Here is a 23808-nt window from a genome sequence, read left to right as displayed (position 1 = left end):
GGGTGAGATCCGGAGGGGCACAGGAGCAAGAGACCCTCTTCAACCTATGCCCGAAATCTCCAGTTTAGATACAACAACAATACTCCCAAACCCTGTTACTCAGCAGCTATATTTCTGGCAAATGTGGAGGAGTCTGTTCCAACAAGCCTGTCTTGAAACAATCAAGAACTGCTTAGATACCCATGTTCCCACTAGAGGGCCTCATGTATTAATTCCCTTTCCTCTCCAACTCCCACAAAAAATATGTATATATTAGGTGTGTGTATGTATGCATCCACAATACCCACACATGCATATACCCTTGTAGTCAGAGGTCTCCCCTCCCGCTTCTTCCCACCCCCAGGTGTAAGAAGGAGATTCCAGGAACTTAAGGCTTTATTACTCTGCCCCATTTTCAATGAAAGGTAGGAGGGAGTTAGACAGGGGTTAGGGCGGGGCCAGTAAGCAGGATGCCTGGGTCTCCAGTTCCTGCCAGTAAGTCCCTAGGCCTCCATCTGTCTCCCTTGCTGTACCACCTTCACCACCAGCCATGCGACCCCAAAAGCCTTAATGACTCTAGAAGAGACTCCAGGCAGGAGAAGCTGAAAGGACCTTTGACTCCCTACTTTTGGCCAGGGCCTTCTGTGCTACCTGCCAAGGCCAGCAGGTAAACTGGGAGGATGAGGGTGTGGAGAAAGGGTGGACACAGACCAGAGTGCAAACCTCCACCCTAGAATTAAGGAGAGGACATGAGTCTTGACAGGAGGTGTCCTTAGACTGGAGAAAATAAGTCTAAAAGGGAGGAGAGGGACGTGGAGAAGGTGGGCAGATTGTCTCAAGCAGGGTGGAGCCCGGGACAGGAGGGAGGTGTTTGGTCAGGTTGTGGAGTCTGGGACTCTGGCCTTGCCCCCCGTGGGATCTCTTGAGTGTGAAGTCAGTGGTGGATGGAAGGGAGTTGGACAGGGAAGTTCAGGATGGCAGCAATCAGAAGAGAGTGAGACGTTGGTTGGGTGCCCAACTGCCGAGCTGTTCTGTTAGGGGCCCGCCCGGTATCTTGGCCTCCCAGGTTTGGGGTGAAGGGAGAGGCTGTGAGTGATTAGAAAGAGAAAATAGAAGCAGAGCTGCCCCCGGCGCGGGAAGAAGATGAGGAGCGCAGCAAATGGAGAAAATGTGTCTAAAGCCAGGGACATATTCAAGAGAGGGTGGAGCAGGTTATGGTGAACTGGAAACCTAGAAACGGGCTTCTCCAACTTCGAAGTTCCCAGAGTTGGGGGCGCAGGGCGCGGGCGCGGCGGGCAGGCTAAGGTGGGGGGCGGGCAGCTGTGTCGTCAGGAACGGGGCGGCCCCGCTGCGGCCGCGTCTGCCTGGCCCGTCCCCTCCAGCCCAGCTCGGGCTCCAGCTCCAGCGCCGGCGCTTCAGCTGCGACCGCGAGCCCTCCCAAGCAAGGTAGAGACTCCGCGAGTCCCCCAGCGCCCCGCCCTCCCCCGTGGAACAGGACAGGGGTAGGAAAGGCCAGGACCCACGGGCTGCGTTCGTGCTGCTGGGTCGGGAAGGAGGAAGCGTGACAGCTGGAGCGGGTATCCAGAAGGGTCTGCGCTGGGACGCGGGGGTGCAGCGGGAGGGCTGGGCCAGAACCCAGTGGGTAACGTCTCCCAGGCCTTCCCCTCCATCCCTCCAGCTCATTCGGAGGGATGCTGAAGCCTGGTTCCTGGGACCCGACTCTGAGGGAAGTCCTTTTCGGAACCTCCACAGTGCCGCACGGGTGGAGAAGGGTTCTTGTTTGGCCTCCAGGTCCCCAACTTCCCACCCCCAAGCTCTCCCCACCTGTCACTGGGAAGTTTCTGAAAATACCTGAGTCTGAATCTCACTTTTCACCTTTAGATAAGAGAAATAAGCCTTCCTGAGGAAGAAAGGCAAATATATTATTGGGCATCTTTTCAGCCTCAGCACAGACAAGCCCACATCCCCCAACCATGCCAGTATCGTAACTTCCTCCTGTGCTACGCAATGACACCCTCTACACACACACACACACACACACACACACACACACACAACCCCCTCAGCCAGGCAGCACTGCAGTCTTCAGTGTTTGTGGAGGCTTAATAAGTTTTGAGGCTTCAAGCAAATGATTCCCTCTTGGGGGCTACCTACTAGCAGCAGCGGTCCACCAGAGGAGGAGGATACAGTCTATGATATGATTAAGGAATTCAGAAGTCCTGGTAATCAATCTTGGGCCCTCAAATTCGGAGCTCCTGCCCCCTGGGGCAGCCTCAATATTCTGGGGACCTAGCTATTTCCTGAGTAATGGTCGACTTAAAGGACTTGGAATGTGAGCAATGAATGCTTAAGTGAAAAAAGGAAACTTTAAATATTAACACAGGCTTTGGAAATAACATTTATCTCTTGGTTAAAATTTTAGTATTTGATGTTTAAAATTAGATCCAGAGACCCATGAGCTCTAAGATTTAGTGGAATGTACTAAGGATGGGTGTCTAGAGTCTGTGCCCTTAAGAGAGTAATTCTCTCTCTATGCCTTAATTTCCTCCTCTGTAAAATACGAGGGTTGGTGACTCTCAGCTCTGTGGATGTTCTAAGATTCTCTGCCTCCAAGTCAACTTCTTCCTTTCTCACCCCAAGTGGGTAGGGGCGGGCAGGGAAACCAGAGGAGGGAAGGGAAGAGTGAGTCACAAATAGCTGGCAGGCTGGCAGCAGACCCCACCCTCCCAGCCCTGGCGTTTGCCTAGACTAGCCCAGGTTATAGCCTCAGGGTTGGGATGGACCTGGAGGAAGAAAATGGACTTGTTCCAGGTCTTTAAGTCCCCAGGATCCCACAGTTTGCTACCCTTCAGCTCCAGGGACAGCTAAATTTTCAGTAAGAGAGGTCAAGAGAACCATTGAAAAGATCCCAGGAGCACTCATGTCGAAGATTCCAGCCCAGTGGTGTCCTTGAACACTGAGAGTCTAGTTCTAGCTACCTCATCATCCTCCCAGAGGCAAAGTTCACGATCCTGATACTACATGGTTGCACCTGACAGATATATTAATAACAAGGGGTAAGATGTACAACTGGGCTTCACTGATGCTGGAAGTCCCTGAAATTTATGCCTTCCTGGTTCAAAGACATCATTTTTCCTAATCTCCAGAAATGTTTCTCTAGGTACTACCCTGTGTAGGAATGATAAGAGCTGATGATCATTGAGTTCCTAGTCTGTGCCATGCTGTTTGCTAAGTGCATTGCATATATCATCTTATTTAATGCCCACATTGCGACTGATTTCTGTAGGTGCCCACCTTACTGATGAGAAAACTGAGGCTCAGGGAGATGAAATGACCTCTCAAAGAGCTAGGCTTCTGATCCTTGCCTGTCCAATTTGCAAGTCCATTCTCTTAACTTCTACTCTATACTACTTCTCCAGGTTTAAGACCTGCGGAGCTAGAAAGGAGCAAGAAAGAGTTAGATCATTGTAAAAAGAGAGGCAGAGAAGAAGCCTGTCCTCTCTCCTTTGCACTGTAACTTACTTGCTCCCTCCCTGTCACTTCTCCCTCAGATTCCATTTCCTAGAACTTTAGAGTCATCTTAGAATTCCCAGAAGTAATCAGAGAGGCCAATTAAGCTATAGAGGCCCCATTAGCCATAAGACTATTAGTATTCATTAGATCTGTTGGCAGCAGAAGTTGGACTACAGTCATTGAAAAGTGCCAGATGGGTAGAGTCCTTTCTCTAGGATGTCAGTATCCCAGAACCTTCTTCTGAGTATTCCCAGAGAGCTGCTGGAACAGGAATGGTGTGCTGCATAAAAGTAGGCAGCAGAGATGTCCCAAGGGTAGAAGCTGCAGAGAAGGTTCTTGCACCATCAGAAAGGAAAGGGGCTGGGCTGTTCTTGAACACCCAAACTGCTTCCCTAACCCAACAAGCCCTAAATTAGTAGGTGGAGATCAGGGTGTTTGATGGGGTAGTCAATGAGTGCTTTTCAGGATCATTCATTCATTCATTTAACAAATATTTATTTAGCACCTATTCTATGTACTACAAATTATCTCCTTTCCTCTGACTGTCAGGTGGACACTCTGGCATCCCATTCTCATGTAACCATATTTGGATTAATAGCCCCAAATTATGAATCCCCAGCTTTACACAATCACTTGTACAACCAATATTGAGCACCCACTACAAACTGGGAAGGGTGTCCCACAAACAGAACGGTAAGTCTCATCGCTCTGAGCAGGGGAGAGCTTGGCATGCCTGAGGAACAGAAAGGAGTGCAGTGACACCAGAGGGCCCGCTGTGAGGAGACAGTGGAACAAGAGGAGGGCAGAGTAACAAGCAGAGGCACTACCACATGGCCTTGGGCTGGAGCCTTGGATTTTCCGTCTATCAACTGCCTTAGGAAATCCAAGCTTCTCTGAGCTCCAGTTTCCTCATCTGTAGAATGATTATGCCAATAGTTTCCTATGTCTCAGGATTTGATTCTAATTGTTAATACAATAATGACTAGCATTTCTTGTAGGCCTCCTAAATGTCAGGCATTATACAAGCCACTTTTCATATATTGCTTTACTTAAACCACACAACTGTGAAAAATGGGTTCTCATTCTCCCCATTTTACAGATATAACTTCTCCAAGTTACACAGTGGTATCAGAGCTAAGAATGGGACCCAGATACGACCGATCCTAGTTCTGTTCCAAAACCGTACTGTATCATATTCACGTAAGATATATTATTATCATTATCGAATCAAGGCAAGTCACTCACTGCACCTTGGTCCCTGGGTCCAGTAGCCAAAACTTGGGGCTCCCTAAGCACTGCTGACCTAGCGGAGTGGAAGGAAGTTCCCAGTAGCCGAGACACTAGCACTTGGCTCCACCGTCCCGGGACTGGGAAACACTAGATGTGTTGGCAGCAGAAGTTGGACTATAGTCACTGAAAACTGCCAGATGGGTGAGTCCTTTCTCTAGGATGTCAGTATCCCAGAACCCTCTTCTGAGGAAGAGACTCAGTGGGTACCCAGAGTCTCTTCCCCTGCCTCTTCCCTACCCCGCGCCTAGGTCCCCATCCTACCCTAGTGGAGCTCCGCGGAACGCAGTCTAGGCGGGGCCGGGTCTAGGGACCTTGCCAGAGCTGGTTCTATGTCGCGCGTCAGAAGCGCTAGAGGTCGTTGCGGGGCGTGGGTGGCTCGGGGAGTGGGTGGCTGAGCGGAGCTGGGGTCCCGGGCCAGAGGCGGGACAAAATGGGGTCATGGCCAGGAAGACGCGCTAACGCAGTAAGAGTCACCCAGAGGGCGGGAACTGCCGAGGACCCGAGATGGGAAAGAGCGCAGGCTGGGGAGAGTCTGCAGAGATTGACGATGGCGGGAGGAAACGCAGAAACAGACAAGGGACACACCCACAGAAACATATATAGACTGAGAAAGCCGGGTGCGGTTGGGAAGGTGAGGGTAGTCAGATGAATCAAGATAGGTTGGGGGAGCGGGAGAAGGATCCAGAAATGGAGAGACAGAGATGAGTCAGAGAAACAGAGACAGAGGACAGACACTGTCAGGGAGGGTAGAGGCACAGGGAAGAGGGACACAGGGAAAGGAAGATATTTAGGGAGGGACTAGGAGAGAAGGAAAGAACAAAAATAATAGTGGGAGTAGAGACAGAATGGAACAGACAGAAGAAAAGACACCCAGACAGCTGGCTCTTCCCACTGTACAGTCTGTCACCTTTCCCCAGGCCTACCCTCTCAAGAGGTCCAAGCAACGGAAGTACTACTACGAAGCTGCCTTTCTGGCCATCCTTGAGAAAAACAGACAGATGGCCAAGGAGAGGGGCCTAATAAGCCCCAGTGATTTTGCCCAGCTGCAAAAATACATGGAATGTGAGTCTTCCTGTCAGGCCTTCAGTTCTGGAGACCCTGCCCCAGAGAATCTCTCCTCCCCCACATTGCACCTCCTGCCCCCCAGCTTCCTTAGTGGCTTTGAGCAGTGTGCTGCTTAGATGTGCTCATGACTGGGAGCGGGAGGAGTGGGAGATGGGGAGAAGCACAAGGTCTGGGCTCTCTACCCACCTTCGCTGTACTTGGACTGCTTGCACCAGCTCTCAGAGAAGAGGAGTAAAGAGTGGTACTGTTTTGGAGGATCTGAAATATTTTTTCCTCTGTATTTCTTTGTTTCTTCTTGGAATTTCTTCATGTTATTTGAATCTTTTTTCCTGCTGGATTTCTCTGGCAGGAGAACTCAGCTGAACTAATAATGCTGTTCTCTTACTCTCTCCACACCCTAGACTCCACCAAAAAGGTCAGTGATGTCCTAAAGCTCTTCGAGGATGGTGAGATGGCCAAATATGTCCAAGGAGATGTGAGTGGCAGCAGGGAAATCCTCTCCTTGATCAACTCTTCCCATCTTTGTTTTTGATCCCCAATTTCCAGGAATTATTCTGGACCTGTCCCTCACTATCCCCTCTAGAGATACCCTAGTGTCCATTGTCACTCCGACTATTGCTTTAGGACAAAACAGGAGATTCTATTAACTCAGGACTTAATTAAAGAAACTATACTCCTGCCTCAGATGCTTCTCAGCTCCGCACTTATTATCTCTGTCCCCACTACTCCCAATTCTTCAGCCCCAGCTCCGACCTTGCAGACTCCCCAGGATAATGCTCACTCTCATTATAGGCCATTGGGTACGAGGGATTCCAGCAATTCCTGAAAATCTATCTGGAAGTGGATAATGTTCCCAGACACCTAAGCCTGGCACTGTTTCAATCCTTTAAGACTGATCACTGCTTAAATGAGGCAAATGTGACAAAAGGTATGGTCAAGCAGGTAGGACTGGGCTGAGCCTCTGGAAGAAAAAATCAAACTTATGGATTTGGGGATGAGAATTGACTTGAGTCACATGTTGTGCAGGTTGGGGGAAATTAGTGGAGAATAGTCAGGCTGGTCTAGGAGCTAAAGGGAGGAAAGGTAAAGGGGAGAGGTAAGCTGAGGGCAGTGGCTCACACCTGTAGTCCCAGCACTTTGGGAGGCTGAGGTGGGAGGATTGCTTGAGGCCAGGAGTTCAAAGTGCAGTGAGCAGTAATCATGCCACTGCACTCCAACCTCAGTGACAGAGTGAGACCCTGTCTCTTAAAAAAATTAGTAAATTTTTTTTTTAAAAGGAAGAGGTGGAACAGACAAAGGATAAAACATGAGCCAAAGTGGAGGGAGCCCTGACTTCTGATCTGCTTTTTTGTAACCAGATGTGGTGTGTCTCAATGATGTTTCCTGCTACTTTTCCCTTCTGGAGGGTGGTCGGCCAGAAGACAAGTTAGAATGTGAGTTGCCCTTCTGGAGTGAGGTGGTGGGGCAGTGAAGGGAGAGTGAGGTGTTTCTCAGCCTCCTTTCCCTTATTCCTTCAGGATTCCTAAAGGCTGACAGGTCTAGACAAAGGTGGGGCCAGAGAATGAGCCCATTTCCTCTGTTCTCCCAGACTATTTATACCTAATACCCTTCACCATAGTCACCCCAGTTCCCATGTCTTGTACATTCCCATGTAGGCGGCCTAGGATGTCCTTGGGATATGGATTGTGTATTGTCTCCCCTGACACATTCACTGAAGGGGAATCCAAGCTTGTTTTCCCCTCCTTTTTGTCTCTTTCTCAGTCCCATCCCAGGCTCTAGGCTTCTCACCCAAAAGCTCTCTCCCTGTCTCTTTGTTTCCCCCATATTCTGGTATGAATTCTTTGAGTATCTCTCACAAACTGACTCTGGCCCCCCTAAAACACCCCACAGTCACCTTCAAGCTGTACGATACGGACAGAAATGGGATCCTGGACAGCTCAGTGAGTTGGGGACCCTGTATGCTGGGCAAGGGAATATGTGTTCATTTGTCTGCACCCTCCTGCCCCTACTGTTCCAGGGTCTTAAGAAACAGAAGAGAGGCCGGGCGCGGTGGCTCAACCCTGTAATCCCAGCACTTTGGGAGGCCGAGACGGGCGGATCACGAGGTCAGGAGATCAAGACCATCCTGGCTAACAGTGAAACCCCGTCTCTACTAAAAAATACAAAAAAACGAGCCGGGCGAGGTGGCGGGCGCCTGTAGTCCCAGCTACTCGGGAGGCTGAGGCAGGAGAATGGCATAAACCCGGGAGGCGGAGCTTGCAGTGAGCTGAGATCCGGCCACTGCACTCCAGCCCGGGCGACAGAGCGAGACTCTGTCTCAAAAAAAAAAAAAAAAAAAAAAAAAAAGAAACAGAAGAGGATGGGGGGAGAGGTTGAGTCCTATAGGACTAAATTTGAAAGTAAGTCCCAAGCTCTTGACCCCTCAAAGAGAATTTTGGAGACATGAATTGGGTCTGCCTTACAAGCATACAAACACATTTATTTACTTGGCAGACGTACCTGAGAATGAGAGGTGTGAATCTGGGGTGGAACCCCGGAACACTGATTTCTGGAAAAGAATTTGGATGGTGGTAGTAAGGGGGATATGGCTGTGGCTCTTGCCCTTTTTGCTCCAGGAAGTGGACAAAATTATCCTACAGATGATGCGAGTGGCTGAATACCTGGATTGGGATGTGTCTGAACTGAGGCCGGTAAGGCAGCTCTTCCTTCTTGTCCCTTCTTGTATCTTCTTCCCTGATGAGTCCTGCATCTGCCTTACCTCATCTCTGACAGGCAACCTGGTTCCCTTGGCTAGGATGGCAGGGCTGGGTATCCTAAGAGGCAGTGGAGAGGTTTTGGGTCTGAAGACCCACTCACACTGAAAGTCCATTTCCACTCTGTGCTCAGATCCTTCAGGAGATGATGAAAGAGATTGACTATGATGGTAGTGGCTCTGTCTCTCAAGCTGAGTGGGTCCGGGCTGGGGCCACCACCGTGCCACTGCTAGTGCTGCTGGGTCTGGAGATGGTGAGTAGGAGAGACTTTGGAGGATGAGTAAGACAGCTTTGGGTTATGCTTGCCAGGATTGGCCCTGTAAGGGCTTTGACACTCCCTAGCATCTACTGTGCCTTCCTAGACTCTGAAGGACGATGGACAGCACATGTGGAGGCCTAAGAGGTTCCCCAGGCCAGTTTACTGCAATCTGTGCGAGTCAAGCATTGGTCTTGGCAAACAGGGGCTGAGCTGTAACCGTGAGTAACGGGACCTTGGAGGTAGGGGAAGCGGGTCAGTGTAGCTATCTGTGGAAGCTTGGCTGTCTGAACTTAGAAAGACCTAGGTTTGAATCCTGGGCTCTGCCACTGACTAGTTATGTGACCTTGGGAAAGCCACATCACTTCTTTAAGCCTTAGTTTCCTCAACTGAAAATGAGGTAATTGTGAGGATTAAAAAAGTTAGTGCAAGAAAAGTGCTTCAGATGGTGCATGCACATACTATAACATGCAATAAAAAAAAATATCTATTATGATTACTATTGCTGTTAGACCTGAGCCTCCCAAGCATCATCCAGCTCAGTTCCTGCCTGGCACATGGATGGTGTGGGGCAGGCATGGGGTAGCAGCTGATCTTTTAGGAGGAAGAGTAAGGAAAAGGCATGGCTTTTGGAGGCGGGCACTTCACCCCAAACTTTTATTCTGGTACACCCTGAAGCAAGGGATCACATATCTGATCCTGCCTCACCCCCAGGTAAGAAGGAAATAGGGGGAGGGGCTCAGCTAAGCCTCCCAACTTCTTCCTTCTCCCTCAGTCTGTAAGTACACTGTTCACGACCAGTGTGCCATGAAAGCCCTGCCTTGTGAAGTCAGCACCTATGCCAAGTCTCGGAAGGACATTGGTGTGAGTGACCTCAAGCCCCTGCTCCCAACATCACCTCCATCCTGGCCCTGGCCCTTGGCCCATTGCTGCCCTCAGCTCCTCCCTCCCCTAGGTCCTGCTCAGACCCTCCCAGACAAGGGACTGCCTTTCTCCCCAAGGTCCAATCACATGTGTGGGTGCGAGGAGGCTGTGAGTCCGGACGCTGCGACCGCTGTCAGAAAAAGATCCGGATCTACCACAGTCTAACCGGGCTGCATTGTGTATGGTGCCACCTAGAGGTCAGTTTGGGAGCCATCCCTCCTGTCTGCGTCTTAGGGCCCCGCAGAGCTGCCCTCTCCACGGGCCTCCCAGCCACACCTCCCTTACAGCCACAGTTGCCCCAGGGGCTCTTTCCAGCCCAGACTGCCAGGTTGAGAGGAGACAGGGTTCCCTTCGTGATCTCTCTGTGCCCACCTCGTCTTTCAGATCCACGATGACTGCCTGCAAGCGGTGGGCCATGAGTGTGACTGTGGGCTGCTCCGAGATCACATCCTGCCTCCATCTTCCATCTATCCTAGTGTCCTGGTGAGACCCTCCGCAGCAGCGGGGAGGGGACAGGAGTGCCTCCCCGATTTCCCACACTCACTGAGTGGCATTTAGAATAGAGAGCTCATACTTTTAGGATTCAAGTCAGACCCCTCTATTTAGGGATTCGTGCACAATACAGCTTTCCTTCCCTCTTTCTTCCCCTCCCAGGCCTCTGGACCGGATCGTAAAAATAGCAAAACAAGCCAGAAGACCATGGATGATTTAAATTTGAGCACCTCTGAGGCTCTGCGGGTACAGGGCTAAGAGTCTGGGGCTTCATGATGGGGGCCGATTTTTCAGTGGATCCCTCATGGGTGGGAATGAAGAGGGAGTGCCTGGTGGGGGGCGGTTGATGCTCTCACTCTCCAGAAACTCCACCATGGTGGGGGAGGGAAGGGGAGGGAAACAGGAGGGAGGGGGAAAATATCTTGGTGGAATGTCAGCCCTCTGCCCCTGTCTCCAGGGCCCACCTTAACTCTGACAAAATCCTGCTTTCTTTATCCTTACTTTCTTCCCCCAATGCAGATTGACCCTGTTCCTAACACTCACCCACTTCTTGTCTTTGTCAATCCTAAGAGTGGCGGGAAGCAGGGCCAGAGGTGAGGAGAGATACATTGGGCCTTCTAAGATGAGAGGGAGGGCCTGCCTGCAGCACTTGGAAGGTGGAGGGGGATGTGTGTGTCTGGAGGTGCATACCTTGAGGAACACATCAAGAGGGTGAGGTTCAGAAGATCACCCCCTACCCCCACGCCTGCCATGAGCTTTTCTTTTTCCCACACACAGGGTGCTCTGGAAGTTCCAGTATATATTAAACCCTCGACAGGTGTTTAACCTCCTGAAGGATGGTCCTGAGATAGGGTGAGCACAGGTTAGGGGCTGTATCACAATGTTTTCGTTGGTCTGTGTATCTGTATATGTCAGGAGAGTGCAGGAAAGAGTGCAGTTGGGAGAGGAGGGCTAGAGATCCCCAAGAGGCCATAATTCAGAATGTTTCCTTCCCTGGGGTCACTGGGTATCCCATCCTCCGAGCTCTCTGGCCCATCTTTGTACTCTCCAAGAATGAAGATACCAATTTTTCCTTAACCACTGAGGAGTGGCTATAACTTTCCCCATTGTTCTTTTCTCTGACCTTCATAGAAACTCAAGTCTTTTGACAAAAAGGAGGAGGGTCCTAAGGAATGAGAGACAAGAAGCAATGTGCCTGCCCAGGAGTTGGGTAACCTCAGTCCTGTTATCCTTCTTCATCTTCTCTCTCCCCTTTGTCTCAGGCTCCGATTGTTCAAGGATGTTCCTGATGGCCGGATTTTGGTGTGTGGTGGAGACGGCACAGTAGGCTGGATTCTAGAGACCATTGGTCAGTGCAGGGAGGGGCTCTAGGAAGAGATTGGGGTCGTAGTCTTGCAGAGCTAACTCACTCCATCCTTCTCTTCACCTGCCTCCGCAGACAAAGCTAACTTGCCGGTTTTGCCTCCTGTTGCTGTGTTGCCCCTGGGTACTGGAAATGATCTGGCTCGATGCCTAAGATGGGGAGGAGGTAAGTGGTTAGAAATTGTTTTGCTGTAGGATGTGGGGAGTTGTGTAGGATGGGAAAAGCACTTGGAGAAGAAACTAGGCATCTGGTATAGAAAGAGGATTGGGGAAGAAGAGGAGCATAGACAGGTGGTTACAAAAGTGGAATGTCCAAAAAGAAGACAGCTTTGGAAGAAGCAGGGACCACAATCTGAACCTAGAAGGGTCAAGGGTGATAGTCCCCTTTCCTGTAAATATATATATATTTTTTTTTTGAGACAGAGACTCGCTCTGTTGCCCAGGCTAGAGTGCAGTGGCCGGATCTCAGCTCACTGCAAGCTCCGCCTTCCGGGTTTACACCATTCTCCTGCCTCAGCCTCCCGAGTAGCTGGGACTACAGGCACCCGCCACCTCGCCCGGCTAGTTTTTTGTATTTTTTAGTAGAGACGGGGTTTCACCGGGTTAGCCAGGATGGTCTCGATCTCCTGACCTTGTGATCCGCCCGTCTCGGCCTCCCAAAGTGCTGGGATTACAGGCTTGAGCCACCGCGCCCGGCTCCTGTAAATATTTTTATGTTTCTCCCAACCAACCCTTATGGCTCAGAGAATCAAGGAATATGGGGGTGGGGAACAATGTGGGAATAAGGAAGGTTGTATCAGCTAAGCCAGATACTGATTGATGGAGCTAGCAGGGAGCTTGGCCACGTCTCATTCACTCATTCAAACAATTAACCAGGTAGTCATTAATTAATTCACTATGACTTTTTTCTGAGTATTGCAATAGTCTCCTAACTGCTCTCCCATTTCTAATCTCTTATGCCTTTCAAACAGAAAGAGTCTGAGGGATAGCATTGGTAGATAAAGAGGTCAGTGTAGGGCAGATTGTGTTTGAGGAATCTTGGAGTTGAGGTTATTGGGTTCAGAGTCCAGCTCTAAGATCTTGCTGGAGATCTTATGGAATAGAGATCTGCTAAGGGCAGTGGAAGGCATTCTAGATGGAGGAAGTAGTGTAAGGCCAGAGGAGCCACCAAACAACATAGTGGTGCATTGGGGGAACTGTAAGTCATTCATCATGATTGGGACATAGGGTGCAAGGTGGAAAACGTGGAGAGGGAAGACTAGTTGAGCAGAGTCCAGATTATGGAGGGTTATGAGTACTGTGCCGGGGAGTTTTTAATTTTATCCTGCCAGAGATTGCAAGCTGACAGCCCACAGTAATTATTTTGTGTTGTTTTGTATTGGTTGCCTTGCAGTGTTTTCGATTTCTTTGTACTTGATTATTTCTAAGTGGGACATGTATTCTTCAGTTTATCACAATCCCATTGGCTCCCTGCTAGTCCCTTATTCACTTTACCTTTCTTTTTCTTTTTCTTTTTCTTTTTCTTGAGATGGAGTCTCGCTCTGTTGCCTAGGCTGGAGTGCAGTGGTGCCACCTCAGCGCACTGCAACCTCTGCCTCCCAGGTTCAAGTGATTCTCCTGTCTCAGCCACCCGAGTAGCTGGGATTACAGGTGTGCACCATCATGCCCGGCTAATTTTTGTATTTTTAGTAGAGACGAGGGTTCACCATGTTGGCCAGGCTGGTCTCGAACTCCTGACCTCAAGTGATCCACCCACCTAAGCCTCCCAAAGTGTTGAAATTACAGGCGTGAGCCACCCCGCCCAACCCACTTTACCATTCATGCCACTCAGGTATTTGAGTGTGCAATCCTTGCACTATGGGTGAACTCTTTTTTTTCTTTTCTTTTTTTTTTTAACCCAATCAAACAAGCAGCAGTCGGGGGAACTCGATGTCAAGTAAAAGATGTAACTAAAAGAAAAATTAGGAAGAAATATCTCTGAGTGCTTATTATAATTTAAGTTTTATATGTAGACATATAACCAATTCTTTGACCAATTTTCAGATCCTCAATATCTGACTTTTTCATTTATAACATTAGACATTTTGAAATTACGTATTTTATGTCTTCCCTGTATTCTCCAAACAAGAATCAAGTTAGCATAACCAAGCAAACAAGTTAGCAGAAAACATTGCAGTTTTCTGGTAACTCAACCTGTATCAGGACAATAAGGATATAAATATAGCACTAATGAAAATGTATGTTGGGCTGGGCACGATGGTTCCTTCCTGTAATCCCAACACTTTGGGAGGCCGAGATCAGAAGATCACTTTAAGCCAGGAGCTGGAGACCAGCCTGGACAACAAAGTGAGACCAAGTCTCTACAAAATATATTTTTTAATTAATTTATTTATTTTTTGAGATGGAGTCTTGCTCCGTCGCCCAGGCTGGAGTGCAGTGGCGCGATCTTGGCTCACTGCAAGCTCCGCCTTCCGGGTTCACACCATTCTCCTGCCTCAGCCTCCTGAGTAGCTGGGACTACAGGCGCCGGCATCTCGCCCGGTTAGTTTTTTTTTTTTTTTTTTGTATTTTTTTAGTAGAGACGGGGTTTCACCGTGTTAGCCAGGATGGTCTCTATCTCCTGACCTCGTGATCCGCCCGCCTCAGCCTGCCAAAGTGCTGGGATTACAGGCTTGAGCCACCGCGCCCGGCCTCTACAAAATATTTTTTAAAAAATTAACTGGGCATAGTGGCACATGCCTGTAGTCTCAACAACTCAAGAGGTAGAGACTGGAGGATTCCTTGAGCCCAGGAGTTTCAGGCTGCAATGAGCTATGATTGGGCCACTGCACTCAATCCTGAGTGACACAGTGAGAACTCATCTCTAAAAATAAGCAGACACACAAATAAATAGCCAGGCATGGTGGTGCATGCCTATAGTTCCAGCTGAGGCTGAGGCGGGAGGATTGCTTCAGCTGAAAAGATCAAGGCTGTAGTGAGCCATGATTGCACCACTGCACTCCAGCCTGGGCAACAGTGTGAGACTTTAAATTTAAAAATAAAAAGGAAACCATGTTGACGCTGAAAAAATCATGAGGTTTGAAGAGAGGGGATTGAAAGGAGTATCACTATGGGAGCTCTGTGGAAGATGGATTGTAGGAAGGAGACAGAATAGGAAATTACCTGTTTTGCAGTAGTCCAGACAAGAGATGACGAACACAGAAGCCAAGGCAGCAGCAATGGAGTTAATGAGGAAGAAGCCACAGCTCTGGATAACTGACAGGTTGTGGAGGAGGAGGTAGAGACAAGTCTAGGACATTTCCTAGGTTTGTGGACTCAGCAGATGGGGGTGGCATTTATTTATTCATTTATTCTTTTTTTTTTTTTTTTTTTTTTTTGAGACAGAGTCTTGCTCTCTTGCCTAGACTGGAGTGCAGTGGCACAATCTCAGCTTACTGCAACCTCCACCTCCCAGGTTCCGACGATTCTCCTGCCTCAGCCTCCCGAGTAGCTGGGATTACAGGCGTCCACCACCACATCCAGCTAATTTTTGTATTTTAAGTGGAGATGAGATTTCACCATGCTGGCCAGGCTGGTCTCGAACTTCTGACCTCAGGTGATCCACCTGCCTCTGCCTCCCAGAGTGCTGGGATTATATGCATAAACCACCGCACCCAGCCTCGTGGTGGATTTATTAAGATAGGGAATACAGGAGGAAGATCAGTTTAAGGAAGAAAAATTCAGTTTGGGGCAGGTGAAGATGTTATGGTGGGTGGTTAAAAATACATATCAGGAATTTGGGAGAGAAGTCAAATATTTTAGGAGATACATGTTTTAAGAGTCATCTGCGCCTAGGTGGTAATTGACATTCTTAGAGTAGCTGCGATTACCCAGGCAAAGAGGTAAGAGAAGGTGAACAAGGACAGCAAGATCCTGGTATACACCCTATTTAACAGTTGAGCAAAGGAAGAAGAGTTATTAAAGGAGTCTGCATTAGTGTCCCATTGCTGCTGTCACCAATTACCACAAACAGTGGCTTAAAGCAACACAAATTTATTATCTTACAGTTCTGGATGAGAGAAGTCCAAAATGGGTCTCACTAGGCTAAAATCAAGGTGTTAGCAGAGCTGAGTTCTTTTCTAGAGGCTCTAGGGAAGAATCCTTTGCTTTTTCTAGTTTCAACAAGCTGTCTGCATTCCTCGGCTCAAGGTCCCCCTTCCAACCAGTGAGTGGTCTTATCACTCCAACCCCTGCTTCCATGGTCACATCTCCTTTTACAACTCCTTTCTCCTGTCTTCCTCTTTCACTTATAAGGACTCCTGTGATTACACTGGTACCACCCAGATAATCCAGTATGATCTCCCATCTGAAAATCCTCGTTTTTTTGTTTGTTTGTTTGTTTGTTTGTTTGTTTGTTTTTAGACAGAGTCTCCCTCTGTTGCCCAGGCTGGAGTGCAGTGGCACACTCTTGGCTCATTGCAACCTTGGCCTCCCTGGTTCAAGCGATTCTCATGTCTCAGCCTCCCAGGTAGCTGGGATTACAAGCCTGTGCTAACACGCCTGCTAATTTTTGTATTTTTAGTAGAGACAGGTTTTACTGTGTTGCCCATGCTGGTCTCGAACTCCTGACCTCAAGTGAACCGCCTGCCTCAGCCTCCCACAGCCTCCCAAAGTGCTGGGATTACAGGTGTGAGCCACTGCGCCTGGCCTATGGAGACATTTTTAAAACCTTTTTTCTCCCCTGACTACAATTATAATACATGCTGGTGGTAAAAAATAGCTTAAACATTTCATATATATGTGCCAAGAAAGTGAAAGCTCCCTATAATCTATGCCCTACAGTTTTGGGGGCTGTTCCTCCATGTTTTACTTCCTAGACACAAACTAACATATATTTAAACAATGAGATCTTTTTTTTTTTTTTTTTTTTTTTGAGACGGAGTCTCGCTCTGTCGCCCAGGCTGGAGTGCAGTGGCCGGATCTCAGCTCACTGCAAGCTCCGCCTCCCGGGTTCACGCCATTCTCCTGCCTCAGCCTCCCGAGTAGCTGGGACTACAGGCGCCGGCCAGGTCGCCCGGCTAGTTTTTTTTTTTTTTTGTATTTTTAGTAGAGACGGGGTTTCACCATGTTAGCCAGGATGGTCTCGATCTCCTGACCTCGTGATCCGCCCGTCTCGGCCTCCCAAAGTGCTGGGATTACAGGCTTGAGCCACCGTGCCCGGCAACAATGAGATCATTTTATAGATGTTTTTCTTCTTTTTCTAACTTAACAGTTCATATTGGTTATCATTATATTTCTATACAGTCAGGTTTGCTTCATCCATTTTAGGACCGAATAGTGTTCCATTGTGTGAATGTGTAATCATTTATAAACAGTTCCCTATTGGTGGACATTAGGGTAGCATTCAGTTTTTTAATCTTACAAACCATGGTGCAGTGAACACTCATACATCTATCTCTGTGCACAGATATGAACATTTCTCTAGGAGAGATTTCTAGAAGTAGAATTGCTGACTCGGAGAATATGAACATTTTTATTTTATTTTATTTATTTTTTTGAGACAGAGTTCCACTCTTGTTGCCCAGGCTGGAGTGGAATAGCACAATCTTGGCTCACTGCAACCTCTACCTCCCGGTTCAAGCGATTCTTGTGCCTCAGCCTCCCCAGTAGCTGGGACTAAAGGCATGCGCCACCATACCTGGCTAATTTTTTGTATTTTCAGTAGAGATGAGGTTTCACCATGTTGGTCAGGCTGATCTCGAACTTTGACCTCAGGTGATCCTCCTGCTTCGGCCTCCCAAAGTCCTGGGATTACAAGTGTGAGCCACCACACCCAGCCAAAAATTATATATATATATATAGATATATATATAGATAGATATATATAGATATATATAGATATATATATAGATATATATCGATATATATATATATATATATTTTTTTTTTTTTTTTTTTTTTTTTTTTGAGGCAGAGTCTCGCTCTGTTGACCGGGCTGGAGTGCAGTGGCGCAATCTCGGCTCACTGCAAGCTCCGCCTCCCAGGTTCACGCCATTCTCCTGCCTCAGCCTCCCGAGTAACTGGGACTACAGGCGCCAGCCGCCATGCCCGGCTAATTTTTTTGTAGTTTTAGTAGAGACAGGGTTTCGCCATGTTAGCCAGGATGGTCTCAATCTCTTGACTTCGTGATCCACCCGCCTCAGCCTCCCAAAGTGCTGGGATTACAGGCATGAGCCACCGCGTCCAGCCTGAAAATAACCATTAATAGTAAAATGTTCATGCCAGACGTGGTGGCTCACACCTGTAATCCCAGCACTTTGGGAGGCCAAGGTGGGTGGATCATGAGGTCAGGACTTCAAGACCAGCCTGGCCAAGATGGTGAAATGTCATCTCTACTAAAAATACAAAAATTAGCTGGGTGTGGTGGCAGGATCACCTGTAATCCCAGCTACTCAGGAGGCTGAGGCAGGAGAAACATGGAAGTTGCAATGAGCTGAGATCATGCCGCTGCACTCCAGCCTGGGTGACAAACCTAGACTCCATCTTGGGGAGAAAAAAAAAAACAACGGTATTTTCTTTTTAAAAAACTATTCAAATAGCCGAACACGGTGGCTTACACCTGTAATCCCAGCACTTTGGGAGGCCAAGGCTGGAGGATCACTTGAGCCCAGGAGTTTCAGACCATCCTGGGCTCCATAGTGAGACCTCATCTTTATGAAAAATAAAATAATTACCCAGGCATGGTGGCACAAGCTTGCGGTTCCAGATACTCAGGAGCTGGAGGCAGGAGGATAGCTTGAGCCTGGCAGGTTGAGGCTGCAGTAAGCCAGTGCACTCCAGCTTGGGCAAGAGAGCAAGATCCCGTCTCAGAAAAAAAAAAAAATTACACAAATAGGCTGGGCGAGGTGGCTCATGCCTGTAATCCCAGCACTTTGAGAGGCCGAGGTGGGTGGGTCACGAGGTCAGGAGATCGAGACCATCCTGGCTAACATGGTGAAACCCCGTCTCTACTAAAAACACAAAAAATTAGCCGGGTGTGGTGGCACACGCCTGCAATCCCAGCTACTCAGGAGGCTGAGCAGGAGCATAGCTGGAACCAGAGAGGCGGAGGTTGCAGTGAGCCGAGATCGTGCCACTGCACTCCAGCCTTGCAACAGAGCTGGACTCCATCTCAAAAAAAAAACTGACATAAATAATCAGTATGTTGTCACCGTAAAGATTTAAAGACTCCCCACAAAATTTCATGTACTTCCTCAGAGATAAACACTGTTTCCTATTTACACTTTTTTCTGTTTTTACATGCATGCGCACACACACACACACACATATGCATAAACACACAACTTTTTTTTTTTTTTTTGAGACGGAGTCTCACTCTGTCACCCAGGCTGGAGTACAGTGGCGCAATCTCAGCTCACTGCAATGTCTGCCTCCCAGGTTCAAGCGATTCTGCCTGCCTCAGCCTCCTGAGTAGCTGGGATTACAGGCGCCCAACACCATGCCCAGCTAATTTTTGTATTTTTAGTAGAGACAGGGTTTCACCATGTTGGCCAGGCTGATCTCGAACTCCTGACCTTAGGTGATCTGCCCACCTCCGCCTCCCACAGTGCTGGGATTACAGGCGTGAGCCATTGCACCCAGCGAAAATTATGTTTTGATAAAATCCAATAACATTTTGATAAAAATTGCCAAAATGCTTTCCAAAAATGAGTTATCAAGTCATGCCGTAGCTAACAGCAAATGAGAATGTCAATTTATTCATAAACTCATTAGCACTTGGTTTTCTGAATCTCCTTATACTTTGCCAACCTGATAGGCAACAAAAGTTAGCTAATTGTTTTAATTATGGTTCTTGAAATTGTTAGTAATACTGAGCACCTTTCCTATGCATATTGGCCATTTGTATTTTTTCTTCTATTATAGACTTGTTTGTATTATTTGCCCATTTTTCCTTTTTTGTTTTTTGTTTCTTTCTTTATTTTGAGATAGTCTTGCTCTGCTGCCCATGCTGGAGTACAGTGGTGAGATCACAGCTCACCACAACCTCAAACTCCTAGGCTCATGCAATCCTCCCACCTCAGAGTAGCCAGGACTACAGTCACATGCCACCACACCTGGCTAATTTTTTTTTTTTTTTTTGAGAGAGTTTCACTCTTGTTGCCGAGGCTGGAGTGCAGTGGCGTGATCTCGGCTCACTGCGACCTCCGCCTCCTGGGTTCAAGTGATTCTCCTGCCTCGGCCTCCCAAGTAGCTGGGATTACAGGTGTCTGCCACCACGCCTTGCTAATTTTTTGTATTTTTAGTAGAGTTGGGGTTTCACCATGTTGGCCAGGCTGGTCTGAAACTCCTGACCTCGTGATCTGCCTGCCTCGGCCTCCCAAAATGCTGGGATTACAGGCGTGAGTCATCACGCCCAGCCTACATCTGGCTAATTTTTATTTATTTATTTATTTATTTATTTTTGAGACGACGTCTCATTCTGTCACCCAGGCTGGAGTGCAGTGGCGCGATCTCAGCTCACTGCAAGCTCTGCCTCCTGGGTTCACGCCGTTCTCCTGCCTCAACCTCCTGAGTAGCTGGGACTACAGGCATTTGCCATCACACCCGGCTAATTTTTTGTATTTTTAGTAGAGATAAAGTTTCATCATGTTAGCCAGGATGGTCTTGATCTCCTGACCTCGTGATCCACCCGCCTTGGCCTCCCAAAGTGCTAGGATTACAGGATTGAGCCACCAACACCTGGCTAATTTTTATATTTTTTGTAGAGATGAGGTTTTCCCATGTTGTCCAGGCTGGTCTCGAACTCCTGGCCTCAAGTGATCACCCTCCTCAGCCTCCCAAAGTGCTGGGGCTACAGGAGTGAGCCACTGCGCCTGGCCTTGTTTGTTTTCTGAGATGGGGTCTCACTATGTTGACCAGGCTGGTCTCGAACTCCTGGGTTTGAGCAATCTTCTTGCCATGTAGCTGGGATTATAGGCACTACCATGTCCGTCTAGTTTTAAAATTTAACATAATTATATTTATCTATCTTTTTCTTTTGGGCTTCTAGTGTTGTACCCATTCAAAGATTATAAAAACATTTACTAATGTTTTCTTCTAGTACAAATTCTGGCCGGGCGCAGGTGGCCTATAATCACAGCACTTTGGGAGGTTTGGGGTATGGATGGTCACGTCGTGCAGGTAGTGCGCATAGAACCCAATAGGTAGTTTTTCATTCCGCTCCTCCCTTTTCCCAGCACCATTTATTGAATAATCTATCTTTTCCCCATTTATTTGAAATGACATCACATACTAAATTTCCATATATACTTGAGTCTATTTGGGGGCTCTCTATTCTTTACTATTGAACCTTTTATTCCATTCACTCTGCCTGTATAATGCGGTTTACACATGGTTGCTTTATACTGTGGTCTGTCTGAATAGGGAGTGAAAGCATCAGGGGTCGAGGGTGAGAGAGGATTATCCCTATTTGTCACCCATCTTTTTCAGCATTCCCCTAGCTATTCTCTCCAACCTTCCAGATGACCGTTGGTGCCATCTTTGCATATCCACACACATTGGAAACATTCACCCTCCACACAGTATAGAGGAAAGGTCCATAGGAGCTGTGACCATGTACTCTGCCCTGTCACTGGCTAGGGCTGGGAGGCTCTGCAGAAACAGGGCAGAAGGCCCCTGGGAATTTGTGGAGCTGGGAGCTGAGAAGAGGCCTCTCTGGGACCCAGAGCTAAGTGCTAACCTGTCTTTTCCACTCCTAGGATACGAAGGACAGAATCTGGCAAAGATCCTCAAGGATTTAGAGATGAGTAAAGTGGTACATATGGATCGATGGTCCGTGGAGGTGATACCTCAACAAACTGAAGAAAAGAGTGACCCCGTCCCCTTTCAAATCATCAATAACTACTTCTCCATTGGTGTGGTCAGTGGAATGGGGCTTGGGGAGAAGGAAGAAAGCGGGGGCCAAGCAGTCAGAGGCTGGAGGAGAGCAGAAAGGGAGGGGGGAGGTTAAGTGACCTGTGACACAGGGAAATCGGGAGTGCAGTACAGTGGTGTGAGTTGCAAGAGAAGATCTTGGGACATGCTATGGGGAGCAACATGGGGACTTGGGAGAGAGGGGAGACGGGGAGGGAGATAGCGAGCTCTATACTGACTTTCATGTCCTGAACTCTCCAGGATGCCTCTATTGCTCATCGATTCCACATCATGCGAGAGAAATATCCTGAGAAGTTCAACAGCAGGTGAGGGAAAGGAGAGGGGGGTGTGGGCATACAGTGTCAGGAGCCAGGTTGTGATCAAGTTTGACTCAGATTGCTTAGAAGAGCAGTGGCACCTCTAGGAGATCCCCCAACCGAAGCTACCCTTGTTCCCCATGGGACTAAAGTTAGGTGGTTGATGCCCTTCCCTGTCACTTACCACCCCCACCAGCACTGTGTAACCTGTCCCTCCCTACTGGGCCTTGTGTTGGGGCTGACACAGAATGAAGAACAAGCTATGGTACTTCGAATTTGCCACATCTGAATCCATCTTCTCAACATGCAAAAAGCTGGAGGAGTCTTTGACAGTTGAGGTGTGTGTAATAAGATTCAACCCTACATCCTTTTCAGCTTCTTAATAGCCAAGTTTCTCCCTCCATGGCACCCTTAGGAACTTCCCATATTCTTGAACCTATACTTCTTTGACCTCCCAGCTCTCCTACTCCAATTCTCCAAGTCCTCAAGATACACTAGTCCCGATTTTCATCCCTTGCACATCTTCAAATCCTGCCTCCCCCAGTTTGTCATCTGGTGGAGGGAGTGATCACATCTATGATTATGCCATGAGGTGAGGATCTGTACCCTCCCTAACTGGGAATGTGCCCCTCCCCTCAGATATGTGGGAAACCGCTGGATCTGAGCAACCTGTCCCTAGAAGGCATCGCAGTGCTAAACATCCCTAGCATGCATGGTGGCTCCAACCTCTGGGGTGATACCAAGAAACCCCACGGGGATATCTATGGGATCAACCAGGCCTTAGGTGCTACAGCTAAAGTCATCACCGACCCCGATATCCTGAAAACCTGTGTACCAGGTGAGAGGAGCAGCCTTGGGAGCTGAGTGGGCAGGACCAAGGGAAAGTGTGACTCCCTATGGGGATACCCTATTTGTGTAAAACTTAACTCCCTACTTCGTCCCCAGACCTAAGTGACAAGAGACTGGAAGTAGTCGGGCTGGAGGGTGCAATTGAGATGGGCCAAATCTATACCAAGCTCAAGAATGCAGGACGTCGGCTGGCCAAGTGCTCTGAGATCACCTTCCAGTAAGGAAGACTCCACCAGGGTCCCTGAGGGAAGGTGTGGGGCTGGGGCAGCAGAAAGGTCATGGGAATGGTGGGGAGGAGCTTTACTAGATCTCCCTCAGTGACAGAAGGTCTCAAAGTCAACCTGAGAAGCAGAGTTTTGGTATTTGATTAGTAAGGAAATCACCAATGTTCCTTGGTCTCCCATAGCACCACAAAAACCCTTCCCATGCAAATTGATGGAGAACCCTGGATGCAGACGCCCTGTACAGTGAGTATTGACGATCCCAGCCAAAAACTAAACCCTTGGGCTCCATGGATCCTAAATCCCCATTCCACAGCTTCTTTACACCCTTCTAATGCCTGAACTTCCCCTGCACATCATTCATTCTGAACCTTGATTTCTCAGTCCCTGGTTTCCCTATCGTGGCCTCTCTAGGAACCTAGCAACCCACCCAAACCCCACAGATTTCCCTCCAAATCTCTGAAGCCACAGCCCAAAGCATCAGGTCCTGCCTCTGAATGTGCTCCCTTCCCTTCCAGATCAAGATCACCCACAAGAACCAGATGCCCATGCTCATGGGCCCACCCCCCCGCTCCACCAATTTCTTTGGCTTCTTGAGCTAAAGGGGACACCCTTGGCCTCCAAGCCAGCCGTGAACCCACCTCCCTATCCCTGGACTCTACTCCCGAGGCTCTGTACATTGCTGCCACACACTCCTGCCAGCTCGGGGGAGTGTTCCTTCACCCTGACAGTATTTATTATCCTGCACCACCTCACTGTTCCCCCTGTGCACACACATACACACACCCCAAAACACATACATTGAAAGTGCCTCATCTGAATAAAATGACTTGTGTTTCCCCTTTGGGGTCTGCTAAGTAAGTGGTACACATCCTTCTTTTATACCTTCACTCCTT

The 23808-nt window shown here is 48.5% G+C and overlaps 1 protein-coding gene across 8 annotated transcripts in view; it reads left to right on the top strand.

Annotated features, from left to right (window-relative positions):
- Positions 1-275: 275 nt before the first annotated feature.
- DGKA (diacylglycerol kinase alpha) overlaps positions 276-23808 on the top strand; it is a 36421-nt gene continuing 12888 nt past the window's right edge. Inside the window, exons 1-25 of one of the 8 annotated variants that reach the window (XM_030938773.1) lie at positions 396-646; positions 4592-4692; positions 5700-5844; positions 6249-6322; positions 6640-6775; positions 7206-7280; positions 7738-7787; positions 8463-8537; positions 8734-8853; positions 8963-9077; positions 9632-9720; positions 9858-9977; positions 10165-10263; positions 10435-10518; positions 10792-10865; positions 11050-11124; positions 11535-11620; positions 11711-11800; positions 21372-21532; positions 21787-21851; positions 22090-22180; positions 22482-22680; positions 22788-22908; positions 23098-23158; positions 23431-23769. In XM_030938773.1, the coding sequence (XP_030794633.1) occupies positions 5781-5844; positions 6249-6322; positions 6640-6775; positions 7206-7280; positions 7738-7787; positions 8463-8537; positions 8734-8853; positions 8963-9077; positions 9632-9720; positions 9858-9977; positions 10165-10263; positions 10435-10518; positions 10792-10865; positions 11050-11124; positions 11535-11620; positions 11711-11800; positions 21372-21532; positions 21787-21851; positions 22090-22180; positions 22482-22680; positions 22788-22908; positions 23098-23158; positions 23431-23514 (2208 nt within the window). In that variant the 5' untranslated portion in view covers positions 396-646; positions 4592-4692; positions 5700-5780 and the 3' untranslated portion in view covers positions 23515-23769. Of the gene's footprint in view, positions 647-1329; positions 1426-4591; positions 4693-4929; positions 5845-6248; positions 6323-6639; positions 6790-7205; positions 7281-7737; positions 7788-8462; positions 8538-8733; positions 8854-8962; positions 9078-9631; positions 9721-9857; positions 9978-10164; positions 10264-10434; positions 10519-10791; positions 10866-11049; positions 11125-11534; positions 11621-11710; positions 11801-21371; positions 21533-21786; positions 21852-22038; positions 22181-22481; positions 22681-22787; positions 22909-23097; positions 23159-23430; positions 23770-23808 lie in introns of those variants that run through there. The other 7 variants (XM_030938774.1, XM_010377831.2, XM_030938776.1 and 4 more) reach the window with 7 other exon arrangements.

This window comes from Rhinopithecus roxellana, chromosome 10 (assembly GCF_007565055.1).
Source record: "Rhinopithecus roxellana isolate Shanxi Qingling chromosome 10, ASM756505v1, whole genome shotgun sequence".
Classification (NCBI taxonomy): domain Eukaryota; kingdom Metazoa; phylum Chordata; class Mammalia; order Primates; family Cercopithecidae; genus Rhinopithecus; species Rhinopithecus roxellana.
This window is presented reverse-complemented; position numbering and strand designations above follow the sequence as displayed.